We start from the raw sequence: 23,416 nt of genomic DNA, 5'->3' as shown, positions 1-23,416 counted from the left end.
TTGGATAAATCCAGACTGCCTCTAGACAGTGCAGAGCACAGCCCCACTTGCTGCCCAGCATTGTAATTTTATTTTCACAGGTACTATCCACCTGGAACAGTTTTATTTTGTACTGAAAAAAAAAAGAGTGTTCAAAATGTCCGTTTCAATTCTGTGGTCAACAGCTTGGCTCTTTGAGAGCATAAGACTGTCCAGTACAGGCAAAGCTTGTGTGTGCACATCCGGAACTGTCATGGGTGCCAGTCTGAGTCTACAGAATGCACTCCCCAGAGAACTTATAGATTTCCTTACTTCACTGGAAATCTCACCACCTTCTGCTTCAAGTGCAAGGTGATATCCCCTGATGTGCATCCTCCAGAATACATACAATAATAATTACATTCAAACAACCCTCTACCAGATGAAAAAGTACACTGCCTGAGAGAGGCGTCCCACAGCACATGAAACAAAGCCAGCATGAGAAAATAAATGGCATATAGCAAGTGTTACTTATATCCTTTAATGCACAGCTTCCCAGTGAGATACTGTGATGATGAGCATAGATTTAAGAACTGCTGTAGGAACAGAAACACCCCATTCTTCCTTCCCCACATCTAACCCCAGATAACATCCATGTATGGTGATGGTCAGGTTATCATCTCAGACCGACTCTGTTGTTTTGTGCTGAGCTACTCATTATGCCCAAGGGCTTTGATCTGTACACAGAGAAAAGCTGTGCAGGAGTGTAAAAGCACTTTCTCACAGATGCACTCAAATGTTCTTGGCAAAGGAAATCTATGCTCTACCATGAAATACTAATTCATCTGGTCTGTGAGGAAGAATCCACCACAGAAAAACAGTCAGTGAACAGCAAGGGGACAAGGCAAGCAGGTCTGAGGGATCACTACTACTTCCATACAAATGCGATATGGAAAGGATCGGACAGAATCTGGACATTGGCTTCTCAGATTACGCAGTGCTAATTTTGCACTTGGTGATACCGGTAGTAGAAACATTTGAAAATCCATAGAGCTGAAGCTCTCACGTACATGAGCGTTGGGTAGTTTGAAGATTATGCAAGACTATTTTATATTGCACGTTTGCCAACGTAAAGTTGTTTATTATTTAAAGAAAAATAAAGAAATGTTGACACTAGAAACTTGTTTCCTGCCACACTGGTCCCTCACCAGTCAAGTTCTGAATGTCTACATTTTTAGGTCTCATTATAAGTAAATTAGTGGCTACAAAATTATGAAGAGCTGTTTCAGGGCATACTGTAAACCCAGTATTTGTTACAAGGAGTTCTAACTATATCAAGGCCTTCTATAACACTACACAGACAACCGTAACAATCTATTAACCAACTTGAAGTATCTTATGCTTAATTAACCATTTGTTAATACACTAATATTTTAATGATTAATACATTATTTGTATATAGAGCTTTAATACAATAGCTGACAGAATGTAGTCTTCAGTCACTTTAGAATGTATACACATATTCTCCTTCTATATATAATTTTGATACACACTGATGATTTGGAATTAACTAGAATACTCTCTTAATACTGTACATTCTGTTTAGTTGTCCAAGTACAGTAGACTTTATTTCTTGCGTCTAGTCTTTTGTAACGTGTTGATTCAGTTACTAGGTGCTCAGGAGATAAACCCAGGGAGAGCAACAGCAACCCACCTAAGAAACCAACAGCAGAAATTAAGGATCAATAACAATAGCAAGCTATCTATGCTGCCTTGCTGAGGTTGTCTGTCTGTTTTTTTTTGTTTTTTTTTTTTCCTAGGGAAGAAAAGCCTGGGCAGAGGAGAGTACAAAGACTGAAAGGTATTTGGGGGGCCACATTCTGGAAAGATCACAAGAACCGGCATTTTTAAATAAGGTAAACTAGAGACTTGGATGCCTGAGAAAAATGAACCCATCAGAGTCCCACCTCTGGAAGACAGAAAAAGTTACAGCAAGACAGATGTGTATGTACAGTTCCTGTTGTTTTAAACTTTTCCCCTTGCTATGCTATGGTCCTACAATTCAAATTAAAAATAGTGTATTTTGGGTTACTGTGCTGTATGCTGGTCACCATTTTTCAGGGAAGGGAACTAAATGAATAGAGTGCAGTAAGATTTGTGGGTAAAAGAATGACTGGCACACAGGAAGTTGCAGCAGGTATACAAATGAGAAAACAGCATGATACTGCCTCAGGGAGATGACCGGAGGAGGCTGAGATCAGAAAGGCATCAGAAAGCAAGGGAAAATGTGTAACTACCCCTGAATGACAAAAATATTTTAGCTGTCTCTTTCAAAGTAATATTTCATGTAAAGTAAAAAAAAAAAATTACTGTAATTCACAATCAGTGATAAAACCTTTTTCTATATGGATTTATTTTCTCTCCTTGCTCATCTTCTGGCTGTGATCAGGGAAAATACAACTGCAGTTCAAGAGGAAAAAAAGACTTGTGTTTTTAATATAACTTAGTCTATGTTGCTCCATGTGTTTCTAAGTTTTCCTCATAACTTGCAAATGAAGCACTGAGGCAGCTTGCTGTATAACTCAGGATAGCTATTATAAAAGGAATCTGATGTATGCTTCCAAAAATGTAAAGGACATTTTTAAAGTCAGATGTGTGCATATAAAATGAGTGTGTTATGGGATTACAGCTAGATGCACATGCGTACTGGCACAGATGTTAGATGTAATTGCTGATGAAAGCTAGGCTGACAGAAACAACAAGAACTAGATGCACTGACTGGCTTCTAGGTGCTTGTTCGCCTAAGTGCAGCTGTGCAAATGTGCATCTAATTTGCATATACAGTGGTTGTAACTGCACAAGCCTGTGTGGGCCTTATTTGTACCTGAAGGCCCAAAAATCCTGAATTCTTTAGTCAGGAAAATTATTCCTGACATAACCATGCAGCAACTGCACTACAGCAAATCCTAGCTCCTGCCCATAAAACAGGCTTTATTTCTCTTCCAGCTCCTCAGAATTGTCACCAACACACACAAAAAAGGAGCCAAAGCTATCAACACCAGTGAGTCCTTCCAAATTATGTAAGAATGCAACAGTTTCACCATGAAATGAATCACTGGAGAGAAGGACAAAGCCAAGGAAGCATTTATTACATGTAATAGATGTCCCTTCTCAACCAGAGGTTCTGGACATCAGCCTGAATTGGTTAAGTTTATGCTCTCTCAGGAGACTGCATCATCTGTGAACCAAAGATGAAGATATTTCTGCTCTACATTTAGATTGTACTGTTTGACAATTTAGATAATTTCACTGATGTCTTCCATGAACAGATGCTGAGGTTTGTGGTGGACAGCATTCACATACATTCTACAGCTCCTGATGCTAAAGATAAAGGGAAAGGTACTAGTCTTAAAGGATTTTTTTCATGAGTTATGGGTATTTGTAACCTCACATGGAGATACTCTAAATGAAATTGCTGAAGAAAAGCTCACTGTGGATGTAAAAGCTTTTGTTAAAATTAGTTAGCAACCTGATTATTTCAAAACCTCTTGGTAATCACCTTTTGTTCCACAACCAATGCTGCTCAAATTTCCTAAAACAATCTTCACTCTCCTACTGCTCAAGGTGGATTGTTAAAAGTTATAGTATGAGTCAAGTTGTTTCTGCTACAAATTTGCAAATGGCTAACTCTTTGCTGACTCCCGCATATCCTTGGAATGTGAGGTTCCCTAAGGAAAACCCTTCCAAAAGTCTACTCTGCATCTCTCTCTTAAACCTCAGAAAAAGCACCAAAAATCTTCCATCTACAGAAATGAAAGCAGCCAAAAATCTGCAAAACTAAGGATAACACTTTGAATATTAAAGGCCCAATCACTGTAATATTTTGAGCTCCCAAGATAATCCATTTGTCCAGAGTCCCTACCAGAAAGGAGGGAGGCACAATGCCATCCTAAATGGAAAGCAACCCGTGGTTTCCAGAAATCAATATAGCGCCTCCCTGCTGATCTTTACCATCTCAAAAGCAGACAGATGGAAACTCATCCTTTACACACATCAGTTTTCCCTGTACTTCCAGATTGTCATGAGTGACATTAGCCAGAACTGGAAGGGTACACCATGTTCTCATAATATGGAAGCTCAGCCCAGAACTAACTCATAATGTTTACAAAGGATACACAGAGTTCCTTGCAACAAAAATGCAATCCAGACAATCTGTTCTGCCAGAAGGGGTAGAATTCAACAGCTACATGTAGGCATCTCCAAGGGTCTGCAAATTAGTCACCCAGTGTCCCTTTCTAGTCCATGGAAAGGCATAACCACTTCTAGGACACCATCTCATCCTAAAGGAGATGTCTAGAACAGGTCAGAGGAATCTAACACTCAGCGTGCCTACTTCTCTTTCCTGATGGAAGGGGAAACTGATAGGACCGGTACAGATGTGCGTTTCTATATAAAAAAAAAAATATATGTGAAATGGGCCAAGAGCAATCCTATATTATACAACACACCAGATGGTTCACATTACACATCACCCTCAGGTGTTCTCCTAGTCTGGGCTTTGCAAATGCTAAGCTGGAGATAAAGAGAAGCTTCAAGTACAGCATAAGCATAAGACTTCAGCAGTTCTTTATGTGACTCCTAGTTCCACAAAACATCTGTAGCATCTACTGACTGTAGTTCTACCAATGTCCTTTTTGCAGATCTTCTAAACATAAAGTGGTTCTATAAAAACCCACAAACTACTAGAATTTAAAATTTACAGTAAAAGAATAAAAGTTATGTATTAGGTTACACAAATAAGCAGGCTGAGAAAATTAATGCTGGTGTCCTTTACACCTCCCTAAGAATGTGTTCGTGACATTATCTTAGTAGTCAGACCACAAAGTTCTTAGTTACAGATGTAGTAATGTACCCCCACCCTCAATAAATAGTTATTAAAACATCTGTTAAAACTGTAGAGTCCCAGTCCTACCTTACCCCCTTTTTCTGTATTAAAACTTCTTCAGGCAGCCAGCTACAGAAGGAGAAAGCACCCTCCTTAACAGACCAGCATATTTGTAGTTCAGGCGCACATAATTCCACCTCCCTAGCATCCTGAGGTGTTACTGAAGCAAAGGTGGTACTGCACTGCAATAACAAACTCCAAGAAGATCATTTTACAAATACAAAAATAGGCAGTCTCCCTAAACGAAACACTGATCCTGGCATACCACCTTACTCAGTATTTTCTGCCTCCTCCCTTCAAATTTCCTGTACCCTGTAACAATACACCTTGCCTAAAATCCACTCCAATCCCATGAGGGTCTCACAGGAGCTTCTGGAGGCTCAGCAGGTTTATAATTCAGGTGCTACATGTTCAGGTTAACATGTACCTTATTTTAAATTCCAGATTTTTCCAGTCTTGGCCAGTTGCTCTATTTTCTGGCATGGATGCTTTGACCCAGCTGCTAAACCCATCAAGCGCCTGTCCTGCTGCCAGTTACTAGAGCATGGTAACTCTGGATGGTGACAGCTGGGTCTTAGGGCACTACCAATAAACTGACCAAGGAAGCAGAACTTCTGAAGGCAGGTCATCCAAGAATTTTTTTGGGGGGTAAGTGCAATGAAGAAAGAATATTTTCTTTTGTTATCTAAAACAGAAGTATCCAATTTTCTAATTTTCCTCAATTCATCAATTATTACAGATTGTAAATGACAAACCTCAAATAATACAGAGGTTTCTTAAGGATAATTACTACAAACTCCTTGGGCATGTACAGCCTAACCCCACAATAAGCCCAGAAAGAATACATTTCCCTAGTTAACATTTTGGTATTTGATGCAATCTGTGAAAGCCTTTATCTGTAATATGACAATATCATAAGACCATAATATTAGGACCAATGTAACTGAAAACAATCTGTCTTTGCTTCCTTTGTTTAATGACAAGAAGGCCTGCCCAAAATCGTTTGTACAAGTAAGATGTACTCAATCACATCACTACAGTTCATGTTTGCACTATTTTGATCAGGACTTCAAACTAGTATTTTGAGTTTGTTCCTTGATGTCATTAAAATACTTATCAGTGTTACTGTTAAGATGTCTCTGTTCAGTTGCAATACTTCAACAGGTGTTACTTATTTCTGTCTCAAGATCTGAATGCTTAGTGTCTTTTTCAGTGGGGTTTGTTTGATCAAGCACGCATTTGTAGTTTTTAGAAATCTTAGCAACTACATAAATTCAAGCTGATGAAAGGCTGGATTTCTTTTTCATTTATCTGGATCAATTCTTACGGAAGTTCTCTATCTTTCCTCTGGTTTTATGCTGGATGCTACTTAATCAGGACATTTAAAACTTGTCAAGAGAAATGGAAGTGCTTTCAAGACAAGCTGGGACACAAAAGTTAGGGGCTATTTTCATTAAAGCATGAATTTGTTTTAGAAGGTACTTGCCAATGGGTCACTTATGGTGGTAGGCCTGTATTTCCTTCTTTCTAATCGCAGCATCTAGATCCTCAAATACAAGGGGAGTATGAACAAGATAAAAAGGAAACAAACCACAGATCAGTGAATGATCTGTTCTATGATCCAACCCATTTCATGGTGGAAGTTTTCCAGTGATAACGCTTTTCACATCCCCAGGTCTTCTTTAACATGTGGTACAAATCTTCAGAATGCCCCTACCTTGGGAAATAAGCAGACACCTTCAGTAGTAAATCTGGCCAACACAATAAACAAATATTTAAAAATGGAGAAATTCCAGTTTCCCCAGCCAGGACTTGAACCTGTGACCTCCTGGCCCAGAGGTGTGAAAGCACTCTCTCGAGCCAATGATATCACTTTAAATGCTACAAACTGAAGACATGTCAAATGAATCATTTATTCAGTTCAGTCAGCTTTCAATTTTTCTTGGTAAACGTTCCTGAAAACAAGAAGGCGGCTTCCAGGTTTCTGTGTGTGTGCGTGCACATGTGTGCGAGGACACACGAGCATATACCACCTCCAGTAAGAAATGTAAGTTTGTATGTTTGTTCTGACATAATAAAGATCCAATATGCTTTTATTTTTTTTTTAACTATCTATGTTCCAATCTATAAGGATGATTTAAAGTACTTGGGATCAAAGTATGCCTCATAGTTTCAGTTAAAGCAGATACTTTTCAGTGCGTATTAAATGTCACATAATTATCTTACATCTGGAGGGAGAAAGATTTGATGATCCAACATAATGCTCTTCAGATTTGACTGAGGGTCATCCAAGTGTGGTTGAGCATGTCATCCATCAGGAACCTTCATGTCATTTTAAAATTAATTTCTCAAGTTTCTTCATAGAGCTAGTTGGGATCTGCACCCCACTGCTGTCACAGGATTGCTGCTTTGAAATCCTGTGGTCCTAATGATCAAGATCCATCTAATTTCAAGTCTAAATACGTTCAGACTGAACTTGTTCCATTTTTTTCCTCACATCAGTGCTGCTGTTTAACTTAAAAGCTTGTGGGAATCCTCCATGATTGTGCTGCAGTAGAATCTTACCATTTGCAGCCTTTGTTCTGCATCTAAGTTTGGCTTTTTTATCTTCTCTTGTAAGACAGGTTCTCCATTCCCTGACCGTCTTGGTAGTCCTTCTCTGTTCCTTTTCAGATTTACCCTGCTTTAAATGTAACTATCTAGAAAACTTCAGAAGCAAGTCTCGTTCCTACCAGAACTCTCTCTACCAGGAACAGTTTTCCTTCCTTCTCACAGGATTGCATGCTTGCATGACACAGATGGGTCATTGTCACCATGTAATGAATTTAGGACAAAGAAAAACTCCTTTAATTTGCTCTATCTTTCCACCTGAGGAGATCCAGGTCATAGCAAGAATTCCCACTATTAGTTATTGCCTTGTATTTTTTTTTACTATTGCATTTCATTCCATTGCAATTGTTATTCTAGCAGGTGTAGTAACTGCTTGCCTGGGAGTGCCCTCCTAAAAGATTAGTTCTGACAAAGACATTTCAGAGATTACCATATCTTATAAATCAAGCTGCTGTCATGCCCTGTTTTTCTTCTTCAGTCTCTTTCTGGGGTAAGCATCAGCCAGCAGTTATTCCAGCCAACATCATCAAAATCAGGCACTTTTTCCAGTTGCTGCACTTCCAAAGCAAACTCAAACACGTAAAGATATATAAGAACAGGTTCAGGGACCTTGCAAGTAAATTATAAAAACATCAAACCCAAGCAGACACAAACAGCCACATTAATGCTTCACTGAGCTTCTCTATGTAGTTTTAACTCCAGAGTTCTTGCTACAAGTAAAACATGTACTGTTTCAGCCACAACATTATGGTTAGAGTAACACAGGCCCAAGTGAAAATCCAGGTATGATCACAATAAAATGCTTCACTAGTGGAGCATGGTATTCCTGTGCGGAAAACCGTATTACTGAAAGACACATTTGTAGTAAAAAAGCTACATCCAAGGTAGACCTTGGAATAGTTTATATGGGGGAAGAAGCTAGTACGGTACCAGCCTGTATATACCAGGGCTGACAAACCTCAGACACAGCATGACATATACCTATGCTGCTTCCATTGGTCTCTTCTGCAGCCCCAGTCCCCAGAAATAAGTCTGTGTGTCAGTGACAACATGTGTCTCTATAGCCATTTAGCTTTTGCAGTCACCACAAGAAGCTTCTACCTGAAATATCTTGGAATGATGCCTTATTTCTAAACACGTAAACAAAATACAGGTTTTTAAAAATAGACTGTCAGTCAGTTTTAATATTGTTATACTCCCTGGAAATTCTTCAGTCTTCATTAGTACTCCATTTCCCTTATCTAGCTTAAATTACTCATCTGTACATTTCATAACATCTGAGCATATAGCCATATAACACCTAATTTGATAGGTTTTATGATTCTAAACCACAACTTACCAGATCCTTTTCAAGCAAACACATCACATTGCAGCCAGCCTGGCAGAATATCACACTGAATAATGCATCTGAATGTATAATGCCAGCAAGAAAACCCCAAAACAGTTATGTAACCTGTTGAGTATTGTGTGGGTGCAAGCACATGAACTGCATCTCTGTTTTCATATATGATTTTTAATTTGTCAGTCATGTTAAGGAACTCTGCTATCCTTAAAATGCTCTCCTTTTTCCACCAAGGTTCTAAATTGCCAGTCACTGATAGCTGCCCCTGAAAGAAATGGGTCCTCTAAGTGCCAAAAAATAAAAGCAGCTACATTTTCAAAATCTAGACTGTAAAGATTCCCCGTTAATTAATGAGAAAAATTTCCATTAGTTCTTGAGGGTTTTTTTTGTTCTTTCTTATGTTATTAGCCCAAGTATAAATGCAAGAGATTAAACTGATTAGTATTTCAGATTTCATTCTAAGAACTGACACGTAGGTTTCCTTACCTGACTCTTTCATAGGACACAGTGCGCACTGCATGCCCCAGGCTTCACCGTATAGGCAACAGCACTCAGTGTATGTAGTCTGTTTTCCAACCAGAGGTCGACTACAAACAAAATCATCACTTAGATGCTGCCAGCAAAGGTCCTGGTAGACCTCAGTTTCTTCAGTTTGTTCTGATGGAGAAGACAGTATTAGATCATCATCGCAGCACTGTTATTTAAAAAAGATACTGACACAATGCAGAATTTTCTAAACTTAGATTAGAAAAAGATAATTTTTAAGTGCCTGAGGTGGCTCATTCCTTGAGTGTTCAGCTCTGCAAAAATCTTAGGTTCTGATTTGGCACTCTTAGGCCAATTTAAAAGCACATTGGGTTGGACACCCAAGAAATAAAACTTCCTAAATCAGTAGTCATTGTTGAACACTTAACACTGACTCAGCTCTGCTCTCATGGAAGTTAACAGTTTGACAAAAAACAGTGTTAGGGCAGAGGGGAATATTTGGGGAACTCCATCCATGGAATGAATCTTTGATAATGGTTATTTTGCTTTTTCTTATATTGCTGTCAATGGCATCTGAAAGAACTTTTACAGCTAGGGCAGAGCTGAACAAAAATTTTACATGGGCTCAATGGGAGACTGGACAGATACTTGGAAGAGAGTCCCATTAACTAAACAGACAAACTACATCAGGCTCAGGAAATCCCCTGAGCTGAAAATAGCTGGAGGCTGGGAGAGTGCTGGGGAGGGTGAGGAGAAGTATTGTTTATCTGCTCTTCTGTTCCCTGATCATCCACTTAGAGCTATTGTTAGAGAGAGAATACCACTGTGAACTACTGTCACATTCTTATGAATATGAACAAAAACATGTATTTTTGTCAAAGCTGGAATATTTCAGAGGCAAACTAGTTCTGACAAAGATCTCAGTAGGAACAATTCCTAGTCGTAGCAATCTCTGATCACTGCTGATCAGAGGGAGAGAAACTGTAAACTTAATCTTCCACTTGGAATGTAAAAAGCTCAGCACAATTGTTTTGTAAAGACATCTGCAAGGTTTTGATTTTGTTCCAACATGGAGTGAAAAATAAGTGTTGTCACAAACCAAGGTTCTGTTTTGTCTCTACATATATATTTACTCCATTTTTACATGATGCACTGGTGCGTGGCTGAGTACAGAATTGATACCTAGCTCAAAAGTAAAATGGTGAGTTCTGGAAGTGCAAAGGTGATCAGCATTTTGATACCTATTCTACTAAGGACTTGCCAGAACATGCAGTGAAGAGCAGCAGTAGGTCTCTGCAACCAACTCCAAATTCTGCTGGCAGTAAAGGAACCAGCCTGCCCCTGCCTCCCCTGCCTTAGGGAGGACATTGCCAGTAGTGATACAAGGCTTGAGCGCTTTGTGCTGGGTGAGAAGATCATTGCTGTGTCAGCCCCAGTGTTGCATGACGGAAGACCCTTTGGGCCCTTGCATTCTCTTCACATCATAGATGAACCCAGAAGACAATCCTGCTCTTGGTTTGTTTAACTGAAGATTGAACAATAGAAATGCTGTGGTTCTTTCAGGCAAGAGGATGGCCATATTACTCCTCAAAAGTATCAGTCTTATAATTTGGAGTGACTAAAGCAGGCATTCAGTCTGTATTCCAATTTCCTTTCACAGAAGCATCTTAGGAAAATTCATTGCAAGCTGCAGGGACCAGAGGTCTGGATTTATGGCTGTACAGTGCCAATATTAATCAAATCCATTGTAACATTTCTGTCAAAGATGTGTGTGGCATAGACAAAGCTGTGCAGACTGCATAATGCTCTGGATTTCTGAGATGTTCCTAAGAATCTCGTAATATCTAACATTTTTCCTGAAATCGGTGTCTACTGAAATTAAAAGAACATGCAGAAATCTTACTTTAAGAGTGATGCTGCAGCCCACAGCTTGAGAATGTGAGCTCAATGTACCCTCAATATTAATCAATTGAAAGCACAGCCACGATTTCATCTATTTCCTCCTATATCCTGTTATTCCTGGTTTTATTCCTTGCTTTGTGAGAAGCAGTCACTCACTCTGAGCTGCATCTCCAGAGTTAGCCCACAGCCAAACCCCGGCCTTAGTGAGACAGCAAGTAGGCTGTGCCTCATTACCTACAAGGTTGGACGAGGCAGATGCAGAGCTGGTGAATTGGGGGGCTGAAGAACCCCCAGCCCAAGCCTAATCTCATGAATACTTTTAGCCATCTCCTGTCTGCATTGGCAAAGTGGAGCCCTGTGGAGTCCTACATCACGATGCCTTCTGGATCAACAAGATGGTGGTTCAAGCATTGCCTTCCAAAATCCTCCAAAAAAGCAGGCTCATCCAAGTGTGACCCAGCCTGAGCTTACTGGGCTCTAGCCATGTCAGCACCACCTCATAGAGGTGTACTCACTTCAGTAATATGTATAATGGATCATACCACTCGAATCTGCTGGTCTGATGCATCGCTTTTCTGTTGCGTCCAGAACCATTGGGTGTGTACAGAAACAGTTGTACGATCCTTCTGTGTTAATGCACTGGCCATCAATACAGCTGTTGGGGTCCTGACATTCATCCGTGTCTTTAAAATGGAAGGAAATGTATCAAGGAGAGCCAGCACAAAGTAGTTGCATTGTGTTAATCCATGTTTATATTTTCCTATATTAGGAGCAGATTTCCCTGCATGCCTTTTGTTAATTACCACAAATACTAATTGCTGGCAGCAAAATCCTGCCTGTGCCCATGAAGAAGGACAGACAGATCAGTAGGATGCTGACCTCTAATCCTCAAGTACTAGGGAGCAGCAGGATGAGGAGGCTGGCTGGGGGGTTGAGATGCCAGGCACACCCTGCATCCCCGCACAGTTGCAACTGCTTCCCACATTCCTATCCCTTTAGGACAGAACCAGCAGGCATTAGAGGTGGGCATACTCTCTGAAATTCTTCATGAGCTTGTCAGGAGAAGAGATCACCTTACAGTAGTTCTATTCTTTAGTTTTTCTTGGAGAGGAGAAGCAGAAATTTAGCTCAAAGAGAAGAGCAGGCCATTTTACTTCAAATAAATTACATGAAATCAGAAAAAAACCCACCCTTTGTAAAGAACAGTCATAGAATCCTGAGATGAAAGACTCTCTTACTACTGTTGCAAAACTTCCTTTCATTATGGTATTCTGCACATCATACGTGGTTTTCTGCTTACAAAGCAAAATCCAGGGCTATGGTTATGAGTGATTTTCAGTTGGATACCAGAACCAAAGGAGAACAAGGTGGTACAGAATAAAATAGGCTTATCAATGACCTGAACTGTAATTTCACATTGCATATGAACTCCTTGTGGAAAATATCTGTTCTTGGCAAAATAAAACCTGCATAATTTGATTTACTATAGTAAAACCAGCACACTTACCAAATGAAAGGTGAACTTCAACATACAGGCTTTCACTGCTCACCCCATACATAAAGAACAGAAAGCTAAATTGTACCTTGGCAGAGTGAAGCAGCAGTGTGCATCTAAGGAGGGAGCCACCTCTGATCACTTTGTGCTGCCTGCAAAAAGGCTGGTACCAGCTCTAGACTATGCACTCAAAGGGGCTGTTTTGGAGATGCAAACTCCTGGGAGAAATTTGCTGAAAAAGGAAGCAAATAAAGCAAACCTGGCTCTACGTGCTATCGCCATGTCAGCCAGAATTGCTGCCCAGCAAAGCAGAAGGGAAGGGAAATGAGAGGTGCTTAAAAAGCTGCTACATGAGTTCGGAGGTGCAGTGCTCCTCCCTTTGTTGGGAATGCTGTAGTTCTGATGGGAATCCTGCCGTATGAGTCTGCTTGTTTTACCTATCTGCATACCATTATAGTGACAAGACCACTTTAAATAAACTTACCAAAGCACTGGAGCTTAACAGGGTCATAGTATGTGCCTTGTTTGCAGTAGCATTCATAACCTGGCTGTGTATTCAAACAGAAGCCATTTTTACAGATTTCTTGTCCAAAGAGTTGGCATTCATCAGCATCTGGGGAGAAAACATTAAAGGCTGTGTTACCATAAGTATTATGAGGCCACACAGAGCAGCAAGATGGGATAAAGCCTATACACTTCTTTGTGCAAGCAAACGTCACTTTAGGCAGAGGGCCCCAGGAACACAGATATCCACAAGAAGAAAAAAAAAAAAAAAAAAAAGGCATGGAAGAGGCTATGGTGTGCTGGTAGCCAGAATGGGAAAGGCAAAGCTGGTAGACCACGACTTTCCCTTTCCCTTGTCAGAGTGTCCTGTGGCACACAGAGACCGGAAGAATCTGCAGCTCCCCTTTCTTCCCTTTGATATCACACTGCTCTTAGCTCCAAGCAAAACAGATCAAGAATAAGGCCTGTATCTTCCAGTATAATTTGTTCAACCCAAGGGATTCCCACCATGGATCTAACTTAATTATACCATCTAATTATAAAACTAAGCAGTTATGCTTATGGATGGACTTTGTGACTGCTCTCCTCTCTCCATACACTTTGATAACTTTGATGCTGTGCATGGTAGGCAATTTTCATATCCACACTGCTTGTGACTTTGTTTTTCAAAGCTGTGTGCACAACTTCTGTGGAGACTTCCCACCACACAGGAACAATTGTGTCTGTTGGTAAACATAAGGCTGCAACTACTATAGACTTAGTGACAGCTGACAAAGAGAATCTACCACACTTTCGAATGAGGCTAAATCTTTTCAGGGAGGTTTCATGGAAAATATATGCCGGCTCATATACAGTTTTTCACAGTTGTACACAATTTTTCCCTAGTCTTTTATTTATGTATTTGTTACTGTTGGAATTCCATTCACTTCTTTTTTTCCAACCTACTTTTCATTTTCTAGACCTACCTGGAATAGTCTGTTAAAGTTAGGCTGGCATTAAAAATGGCAATAAAAAGCACAATGTAAAGTAGGTGATTCTCCTCTCAATACCAATTGTCTTAAAACACTGTTTTTTATAGATCTACTCCCCCCATTTACTCTGGGGCAACACAGATTTTAGCCCAAAGCTGTCATTTCCAGCTGTACAGCAGTTTTAAAGGTGAATTATTCATATGCTGTTTCCAGAAGAGCTGAAAGTGCTATAAAGCTATTCATTTTTACAGACACTCTTACAGCCACTAAGTTGCTTCAAACATTAAATATTTTAAAGTTTGACTGTTTAGCAGCAAGAACAACGCAAAGATTAATACAGAACATCATGTACATGTCTGTCTTTTTCCTGTGGAACATGGATTTGTGTCTGAGGCAAAATGTGAAAGCCTGGGAGTAGAGTCAAGGAAGGCTGAGTATATTTGTTTCTGACAGATAATTCCAATTAAGAAAACAGGAGTTGTTTCTAAAAGCAGAAGCTTGTGCACAAAAGCAACAGGAACATAAAAAAGTTCATGTAACAGAGAAAGATCACATTACTGAAAGTACTTAGCCATTTATTGTTTGTCTTTTGTGCCATTCCTAAGGTTATTACAAAATAAACTTGCTGAAGACAGAAAAAGTCTTATTAATGCAAGGATTTGTGGAAGATGTTTCCAGATGAACTGCTTCCACACTTCAGCATTTATGGCAGCTAGAGATACCATCAACCCGGAGGTAGCACAACAAAACCAACGCTGATTTACTCTGAGACGCATTTGGACGTACTGTACACACAGCATGTCTCAAATCTACATCGCCAAGATATACAAGAAATCTTAGATCTTCAAAGATAACATGCTTAAATAATCTCTGAACAAAAATACTCTTAGAAAAGTATTAGGTCCTATAAGATGAACTCTGTGACAGTGTTCTGACTGTCTAGATGCAAATTGCCAGTCTGTCCAACATTGGTCCCTGCTACCATCAGTCTCAGGTCTGGATTCATCCCCTGGCACTTTGTTCTTTACTCCAAGTTGGTGGACAAAGCAATACCTCCAGAGAACGGAGGCCTTACATGAGTTACCCCGTGTAAATTAGTTTAAATGAAATTAGTTTAAATGAATCTGGGTATTAGTGCCTTTTAACCTTTAGTATCTTTTCCATGTCCCATGCACTTTACTGGTGCAAAGAAACACCTGCTAAGGATAACACCAAAAAATATTAGTAGGACAGAGAACTGAACTCATCCATGATTACTCACTAATTTGATAGGAAAATTGACCTTGTAGTGTCCTACTCAATGCAGAAAGATAATTTGAAAAAGTACACATAACAATAGTTCAGAAAAAACCCAAAAACCTTTCAAGTCCTACCAATTTTTATTATCTCTCAGAATTAGGTCTGACAGATTAGTGTTTTACCTAGAAGCAACTCTAAGAAATTTTTACCTATCAACCATGTGATACTATGCCTCTATTAAAGTCTTTACAAAAATAGTAAATTTTACTGCATTTTTATGTGATACAAACACACAGTACTTTCTACATTTAGTTCTTGACTTGCAAAACAGCAATTCCAATAGGAACTAATATATGAAATTTGTGCCTCGCTGAAGATCCTGTAGCTGCTATGTGACCCCAAGATAACACATTGACTTCAGTTCACCTAAGACAAATACAGTGTGTTTATGCCAAGGAAAATTAATTTCACAAATTATTAATATTGATGACTACTTCTGAAACTTGAAAAGGAATTTCACTGATCTCACTCTTCCTTCTAAGAGATCAACTCCCTCCCGCCCACACCCACCAACTCCTGTCACTCATATTTCTCTACCATCTTTTGTTCAATAATTATTTCATTAAGTTCTGTAATTAAAATATCATTCTTGAATTTATCTTCAGTTTTTATATTAATTCTCACTTGTAGATCTAATATATAACAGAACTTTTCTTGTCTCTCCCAACACCCCATACACTTGCTTACAAATTGAAGGTGGCTTTGTATTTCATATGTGAGTATTTGAGGTTTGTGGTCTCCGCACCTACTCTCACAGTATATAGCACTTAGTATAAATTAAACCAGAATATTGCAGAGACTGTATAACTGACATTCTTAACAATCTGTCAAATGATGATTTTTCAGTAATGTTTCATATCACAAGCTGTTTTTTTTAATCTAATAAAATTTGAATTAGTACATTTACATTGCTGGCTCACATTTCTACTCAATCAACTACCAGAACTTCTGAAATAATTAAACTGAATACAAGTAAGTGCTGACCTTTGTAATTCTGAGCAAGAAGCCCATAAGATGATTCTCCAGAGGGAATGAAACCTTTTCCTTCAGGACACAAATCAGTAAATTCAGCTAGGAGAGAGAGAAAAAAAATGTGTCATTAAGAAAAAGTTATTCCCATATGTATGTGTTACATATGTGTTTCAGGGTATTTTGAGAAATCTGAGGTGATGTTTTGCCTTATTCGTATCTATCAGGCAATCTTGCACACCTTTAGCTAAATGAGGGATGCTGGCATTACAGCCCAACCTTCCCCTGCTCTCAGGTTGCAGAGCTAGACTTGAAAAACCCAGTTAAGGTACCCATGGCACCACAGAGCTCCATGCAAACTAATTTCTCTTGCTCTTTGGCAGGAGAATGTAGCCCTTACTGGGTTTCATGAGCTGTAGTTTTAACAATACCAGTAGCCAAATTATCTTAATTAAAGCTAGCATGGGCCTCTCTAAGCTATACTGCAAGCTGCAATCTAGACGTACCCCAACTGAGATACAAACCCCTGTCCACATTCTTCAGTCCTTATACAGGAAAAAAAGCTAAATGACTGCAACAGGAGAACATGGTGTGGATTACAGAGGGAAATTATTTAAAGTGTCTTGGAGACTATACAGAATCAAATAAACCTATCCAAGCAGAGAGGCTCTGTTTGTAATGCATTTAATTTCAGTTTCACTGATTCTAAAGTATAGTTAAAATAGGAATTAACCACGATGATACATTTGTGTGAAAAGTAATCTTTAATGTTTAATCTCAAAAAAGTTTACACATGTTCTCTCTTAGGTGATTTTTTCCAGCTGGATTCTGAATTTCAGCCATCACTGTTTATGTTTCAAGTACTGTTTTCAGTATTTGTGACAAATATCATATGGCTCTGTTTTTCTAATTTCATATTTAGAGGTTAAACAACGGTCTGCAGACAACATGATTAACTGAATTGTTCAGTAAGTAGCAAAATGTAAAACTAATGTCATAATATATATCAGTAATTCATAGTGCTGTAGAAAAACATTGCAAAGAATAGCTGCAGACTCAAAACCACTGCAATGCTTACTTTTATTTTCCAGCTTGTGGGAAAAATCTAACATGTCACCATAGCATCTGGAAGAAGCTTCTGTGATAATCCATCTTTGTTTAAAATCAATTGGAGATAATGCTGTTCAGTAACAGGCTGTTTTTATCCCTAGTGTAACTGCAGTGAAGCCAATGGATTTACATCAGGTGTGAATTACTCCTATTAACTTTTCCTCCGTGGAAGTCTCCCATGGATAAATCATGAGTTAAATCCCTACAGAATATGGGATTTAACGGGCAAGCCTTCTCTGAAGGTAAAGCACACTACCGTTAACATAAACACAATACTTCAAAAGATTGCAGAGGGACAGAAGGCATCCTCTTACCAGTTCCAAAGACAGGGCATGGGAAGATTTCACAGTTATCACCCCAGCCAGCACCCAAGGTACAGCAGCATTCTTGTTTGGTTACATTGGACGTAAGCACATTGTCACAGAAATTAGCGTCGTTCAGATTGTAATAGCACTCCTTCTTTCCATCTTCATGTTGATCAGCTTCTACTGGTAATTCTAAAGGCAAAAAACCCCCATAAATCACGTAAGATAACACGGGAAGTTAATCTGTTTTACAGGAGGATCAAAAGAGCCACAGTACCTCAATTTCACCACAGCAAAGAGCAGCATTTTCAAGCAGGGGAAGAAAATGGTTAAGTATAAATTTTGGTTTAATATTTTTGTTCTTAGGAAGAATGATGGAAGTTGATAACCTTCCTCTGACTTTTTCAGACATGTTCTCCAACATGGCCACAAAGCGATTCTTCACATTTGTGTTGGAGAACGGTTTGCAGAGAGCAAGGCCATAGCTCCCTGCAGGAGCTGGTCGGCCATAGCTCCCTGCAGAAGTCAGTCACAGCCACCTGAGGTAAACAAAGGAAAAAACCCAGCATACATTGATGATAACAAGGACTGTTGTGAGAACACAGAGATAAATTGGGGCGCACTACGACCTTGGGGGATGAAGAGAAGCAGCCCTGGGAGAGAAGCAGGTTTACAGCAAGAAAGATGTTTATGCATACCAGAAATGCCACAGGGGGCTGGGGTATTATAATGCGATCTTTTGAATGTACCCAATGGCTGAGACATTATAATGTAGTTTCTTGAATGTATCCAATAGAGTTACAAGTAGTGTATTGTAGAATGCTTATATAAGGTGTGATTTCTCTCAATAAAGTTGAAGCTTGCTCTGTCATTCACATTGAATCGGCTGCTTGCTTCCTCCGCCCGCCGCACATTTGCACTGCCTTCATATTAAGCAATGCATGAACTACCTGCTGTCATGCTCAGCTGTCTAATGATGCTCAGCTATCTAACCACACTGCCCAGCTACTGATGCAGTGCGTTTCACATATGTTCAGAGGTGAGCAAACATTACAACCTCATTTTACAGATAAAGGAGCTAAGGCACAAAATGAAATGATTTTCAAAAGAGTGAACATTTCCAGCCCCTTTTAATTTCACTGGGAAAAAAGCATGTTCCACATTTGAATACAAGGCCCTTTGTGATTTTTGAAAAAGTGACTGACTCCACAGTAAGCAGAGGAATATAATGCAGATGTCAAGTTAACTGACTGCTTTAGTATGAAATAGGCATCCAGCCAAGAAGTCAGATTTTCTGCCTTTAGCAGTTGAGTGCGTCCTCTCACATATTTATAAGGACTGGAGGCAAAATAAGTCTCTCCCACAGACCCAATAAAAACCCCTATTAATAGTCAAAGACCTTTCTAAAGCAAAGCACTCCTAAAGTACACCAAGAAACAAGTGTGAAAATAAATACCTAGCTAGAGCTTCTATGTTTGAAGAACTCTGTCTATCTCACCTTGCACTTCCACAAAACTTCTCATCAAGAGCTCAGAAGTGGGAACTATCACATAAAACTGTTATTCACACTTCATCAACATGAGAAACTTTTCATAGGCCATCCATAAAGTAACTGAGTTCTAAAATAACAAATGCTCCCATTTATTAATCAAATCCAAAACTTTGTTTGGGAACTTAAGATAGATATATCTTGAGGTGATTAGTTTAATTCCTTGGGAAATTCTTTATGCTTAGCACTTAACAAATGTTTAATTCACAAAAACCTACTAAAAATTATTGCGTGTTGGCTGATTTTCCATTGACATTTCATTCATTTCTACTCAGGCTCTTGCACAATATGCGAAGCATGAGACATTTCTCAAGTAATGCATGTGTCCAGGCAGGAATCAAAACCTTATTTTATACCTGAGTGACAGCACATTTCAAAATGCTACAAGATTATCAAGATCCAAAGAGTTGTGGTGTGGTGTATAAACTACCTTTGTTTGCCTTGCAGTTCTTTTTAAAGAACAGCTTAAGGCTCACCCACTTAAAAGTACTGGTATACCTGGGAGAGCCAAGTTCACTTGATCACCTCATCTGTCCACCTCTGTCTCTTAGAGATCAACCTCAGACTCTTTATGACAGTTACAGGAAGGACTTTCTTCTAATTTCATCTACTTAAAAAATAATGGCTGTGACGTGGGAGCTTGAAGACAGTGATTGTCCAACAAATGCTGAAGGAATTAAATGAACTGCAGCTCTTGCTAACTCAAGCCTGTTATCCTTGCCCACCCATAGTCCCCCAAGCAGGTGGGGCAAGGCAACTTTTAGAGCATACAAATACTAAATTCGTTTTGAGAAAAGCGGGTTTTAAAATGCCAGTATGGATTGCCTATTACTGCACTTCAATAGTATGAATGTAATAGTTCTTTTGGCTTTTAATTCCAAATGGACAATTGGATTTATTTCTGTTTTCCTCAGTAAAGTGACAGTTTCTGTTTTGGGAGGTTGAGGGGCTGGCAGACACCTCTATTAAAATTTAGTACAATGTTGCTACCTAAAAGCAAACTTTCCTTTGCTGTCCCACCAATATAACCAAGTTGTACATTAAAGGAAACACCCAGCTGAGTGCTTATATAATATTTGTTATTTTAGCCTGTAGTCTCCCCCATCAGGTAATTACAATTTTCCATAATGTACTGAATTTAATAAAGTGCGGTGGTTTTGTGGTATCAGTTGCTATCCAATAGGAACTATGTTAAGACTATCATGTCACAGAAACACAACTGAAGTAAATCTGTTATTTCAAGGTGAGAGAGCAGTATTTTAGCCACCAAATTATACATTTTCATTGGCCATTTGCCATCTAACTGAATCAAAGCCAAATCTTCAACAGGAAAAAAAGCATGGCAGTCTTCACGCTGTTTACCAGAGAAAGACCAGAAGCTGCCCCAGGAGGAAGGGAGACAGTCTCATCATGTCATTGTTTATTCCAATTTTACATATGATGTATTGGTTTCTCCTCCCATTATCTGTTCAGCAGCTTGAAAGTCTGTTGTTTACACAGCTGTGACTGAGGGTTAGTCAAGCAGGCGTCATGAATGTTTGGAAAGCAAATGAGACACAAATCTCCCTTTTTTTAAAAAAAAAACCCAAGACCAGTCTGTGTCTACTTACAACTTCTCTCTCATGTATTATTAACCATTTAGTAAACATGTTGTTTTTGAAAGTGGTTTCACTAGATATGCTGACAAAGTATGATGGGAAATGGATACTTACTTTTTTGTATTGTTGTTTCAGATTTTTTGTTGTTAGAAAATGTAAAACATTATCTCTACTTAAGGCTCACCAGTAAAGGAATATAAATTTATCAGGTCGTGGATACAACTGTTCTATTTAACTGCCTACAAGAGAGATTCTGTATAGTTGCTACTAGACTGAACTCTGAAGTATTAGAGATATATTTATATACCTTAGTGTAACCTTAATCCAATAATATGCTTCAGCATGCATTTGATGCAAAAATATGCATTAGTAATATAGGATTCAGTGCATAATCATGATATTAGCATATGCTTAGACTTGAGCATACACTTAAAATATTTGCCTAAATAGTGGCCTGTTAAAAACTGTGATCTGAAAAACCCAAAACATACAGAACCAATGAGATCTTAAATACTGTACTGTGTACTGACGCCTATTATTTACAGGTGGCATCAGTAAGGTGGTTGCTAAAGTGAAAAATCATCATTACAAGTTCATGTCTTCTAAAACCTCAGCAAAGACTCCAGTGACTCTGAGCAAACAGTTTGAGTAACGCATACTTTCAGAACCTGATTTTCAAAAAGACGGTAAAAATAGATTGGTATGTGTCTATCATCAGGGTGTACTTGTTTAGATTTCTCAATTAGCTCAACATGTGGCAAGCTACAACACCTAATGTGTGTGCGCAGTGTGTATGCATATATGTGCATATGTACAATTTAGGGCTCACTGCAAGTGATGCATATTTAAAAATGATATCTGTGGTGGTTTAGGCCCTGCCAGGACCAGAGACCACACTGCTGTTGTCCCTCCCCCACCCTCAGACCAGAGAGGGCAGGGAGTGAGATACAAACCCCAGGGTTGAGATAAGGAAAAATTTAATACAACAGTGTAACAAATAATAAACTGAACAACAACAATAGCAATAACAATAAGCAGTAATAGCAGTAAACAGGACAAAAGATATACAGAGATATATCAACAGGATAGAGCAGCCCTGTCATGGGTACCCTCAGGGACAAAAACAACACAGAAACTGTTCTGTGCTTGTGTGCTTTGATCTAACATCAGCATGGTATCAAATAACCCAGCTAGAGCTCCCTCCCCATTGCTGGGGAAACTTAACCCTATCCTAGCTGAACCAGGACAATATCTAAGACTATGTTCATAGATGACTGAAATTCAGATCATTATTTACATTAGAAAACCATGCACATATTGCCATTAAAAAATTAATACAAATATAAAGAGTTTCCTTTAAAGTCTTAACATTTAAAAAGCCCTTAAAGTTTAGGAAATTTCAAATTTGTACTTGGGCATCATATTTCTAGCCTTGAGGAAGCTTTTGGATCAGATTTATAAACTGTTACTTGGCAGCCTCAAATTTTTTGTGCTGGTGGTTGGTTAGGTGCAGGGGAGATTGATTTTGTTTTAATACAAATCAGTCTACGAGGGACTCATGTTTGGACATCAGGACTGTGATTTTTACCTATAAATCCTACTATAATCACTGTTAATTCCTGCCATAAATAACTAGTCACATTTCATGTAACCTGGAGAAAGCAATGTCTAAATTAGCTGTAGGTACCTAAGTGGGCCCTGGTACCTTTGTGGAGTTCTGTCACTGGAATTCTTTTTACTGGCTGAGCTATAACTCAAACTTGAGATCCTACTTACCTTTGTATATGTAGGCCAGACTCCTGCCGATGGGTTTACACACACACTTCTGCTGGCAATTCTCATTTTAAATCATACCTATTATAATCCTCAAATATATGCTATCCTTTATAGCTTCTGGGTTCAGTGCAATGCAATACATTACTAATATATTAGCATAATTAGTAATTTAGATGCATACTAGAACATGCATTTTCTTATGTAGGAACAATTAAAAACACGTTAATATGGAGTATTACTCAAACTGCATTCAGGCTGGTACTTGCTAGAAATTAACCATAAATGGCTTTATATACCTTGTTAAAAGAATAAATGAGACTTTAAGCCAAACCAGGCATTTTTTTTCTCTCTTAGGTAGGAAGATGTATAACAATGAAGTTTCATCTAAGAGAGTTCTTTCCTCCTTTATCTTTTCTTCCTTCTGAAGCATTTGCTACATTTTGTGAACAGCAGGGCAGAGAGGAAGGGAATAAGACAATCAAGCCTTGAAGAATTTTTTTTTTTTTTTTTCAGTTTGTTACCAAATATGGGCTAGAATTCCTGATACATACACTAAGGGGATTGTTTCAGGACACAGCTAACAATAGATGAATTTCC

At 38.9% G+C, this 23,416-nt stretch overlaps 1 protein-coding gene across 6 annotated transcripts in view; it reads right to left on the bottom strand.

The window, feature by feature from the left end:
• LTBP1 (latent transforming growth factor beta binding protein 1) overlaps nt 1-23,416 on the bottom strand; it is a 199,185-nt gene that overhangs the window by 7,906 nt on the left and 167,863 nt on the right. For 5 of the 6 annotated variants that reach the window (XM_026845517.1, XM_026845518.1, XM_026845519.1 and 2 more), the window contains 5 exons: nt 17,906-18,088; nt 16,497-16,583; nt 13,223-13,351; nt 11,786-11,926; nt 9,342-9,512 (listed from right to left, as the gene is read on the bottom strand). In XM_026845517.1, coding sequence (XP_026701318.1) covers nt 9,342-9,512; nt 11,786-11,926; nt 13,223-13,351; nt 16,497-16,583; nt 17,906-18,088 — 711 coding nt within the window. The remainder of the gene's footprint in view (nt 1-9,341; nt 9,513-11,785; nt 11,927-13,222; nt 13,352-16,496; nt 16,584-17,905; nt 18,089-23,416) is intronic. The other variant, XM_026845520.1, reaches the window with a different exon arrangement.

The sequence above is a fragment of the Athene cunicularia genome, assembly GCF_003259725.1.
Source record: "Athene cunicularia isolate RWA chromosome 3 unlocalized genomic scaffold, athCun1 chr3_part1, whole genome shotgun sequence".
In the NCBI taxonomy this organism is placed as follows: Eukaryota; Metazoa; Chordata; class Aves; order Strigiformes; family Strigidae; genus Athene; species Athene cunicularia.
This window is presented reverse-complemented; position numbering and strand designations above follow the sequence as displayed.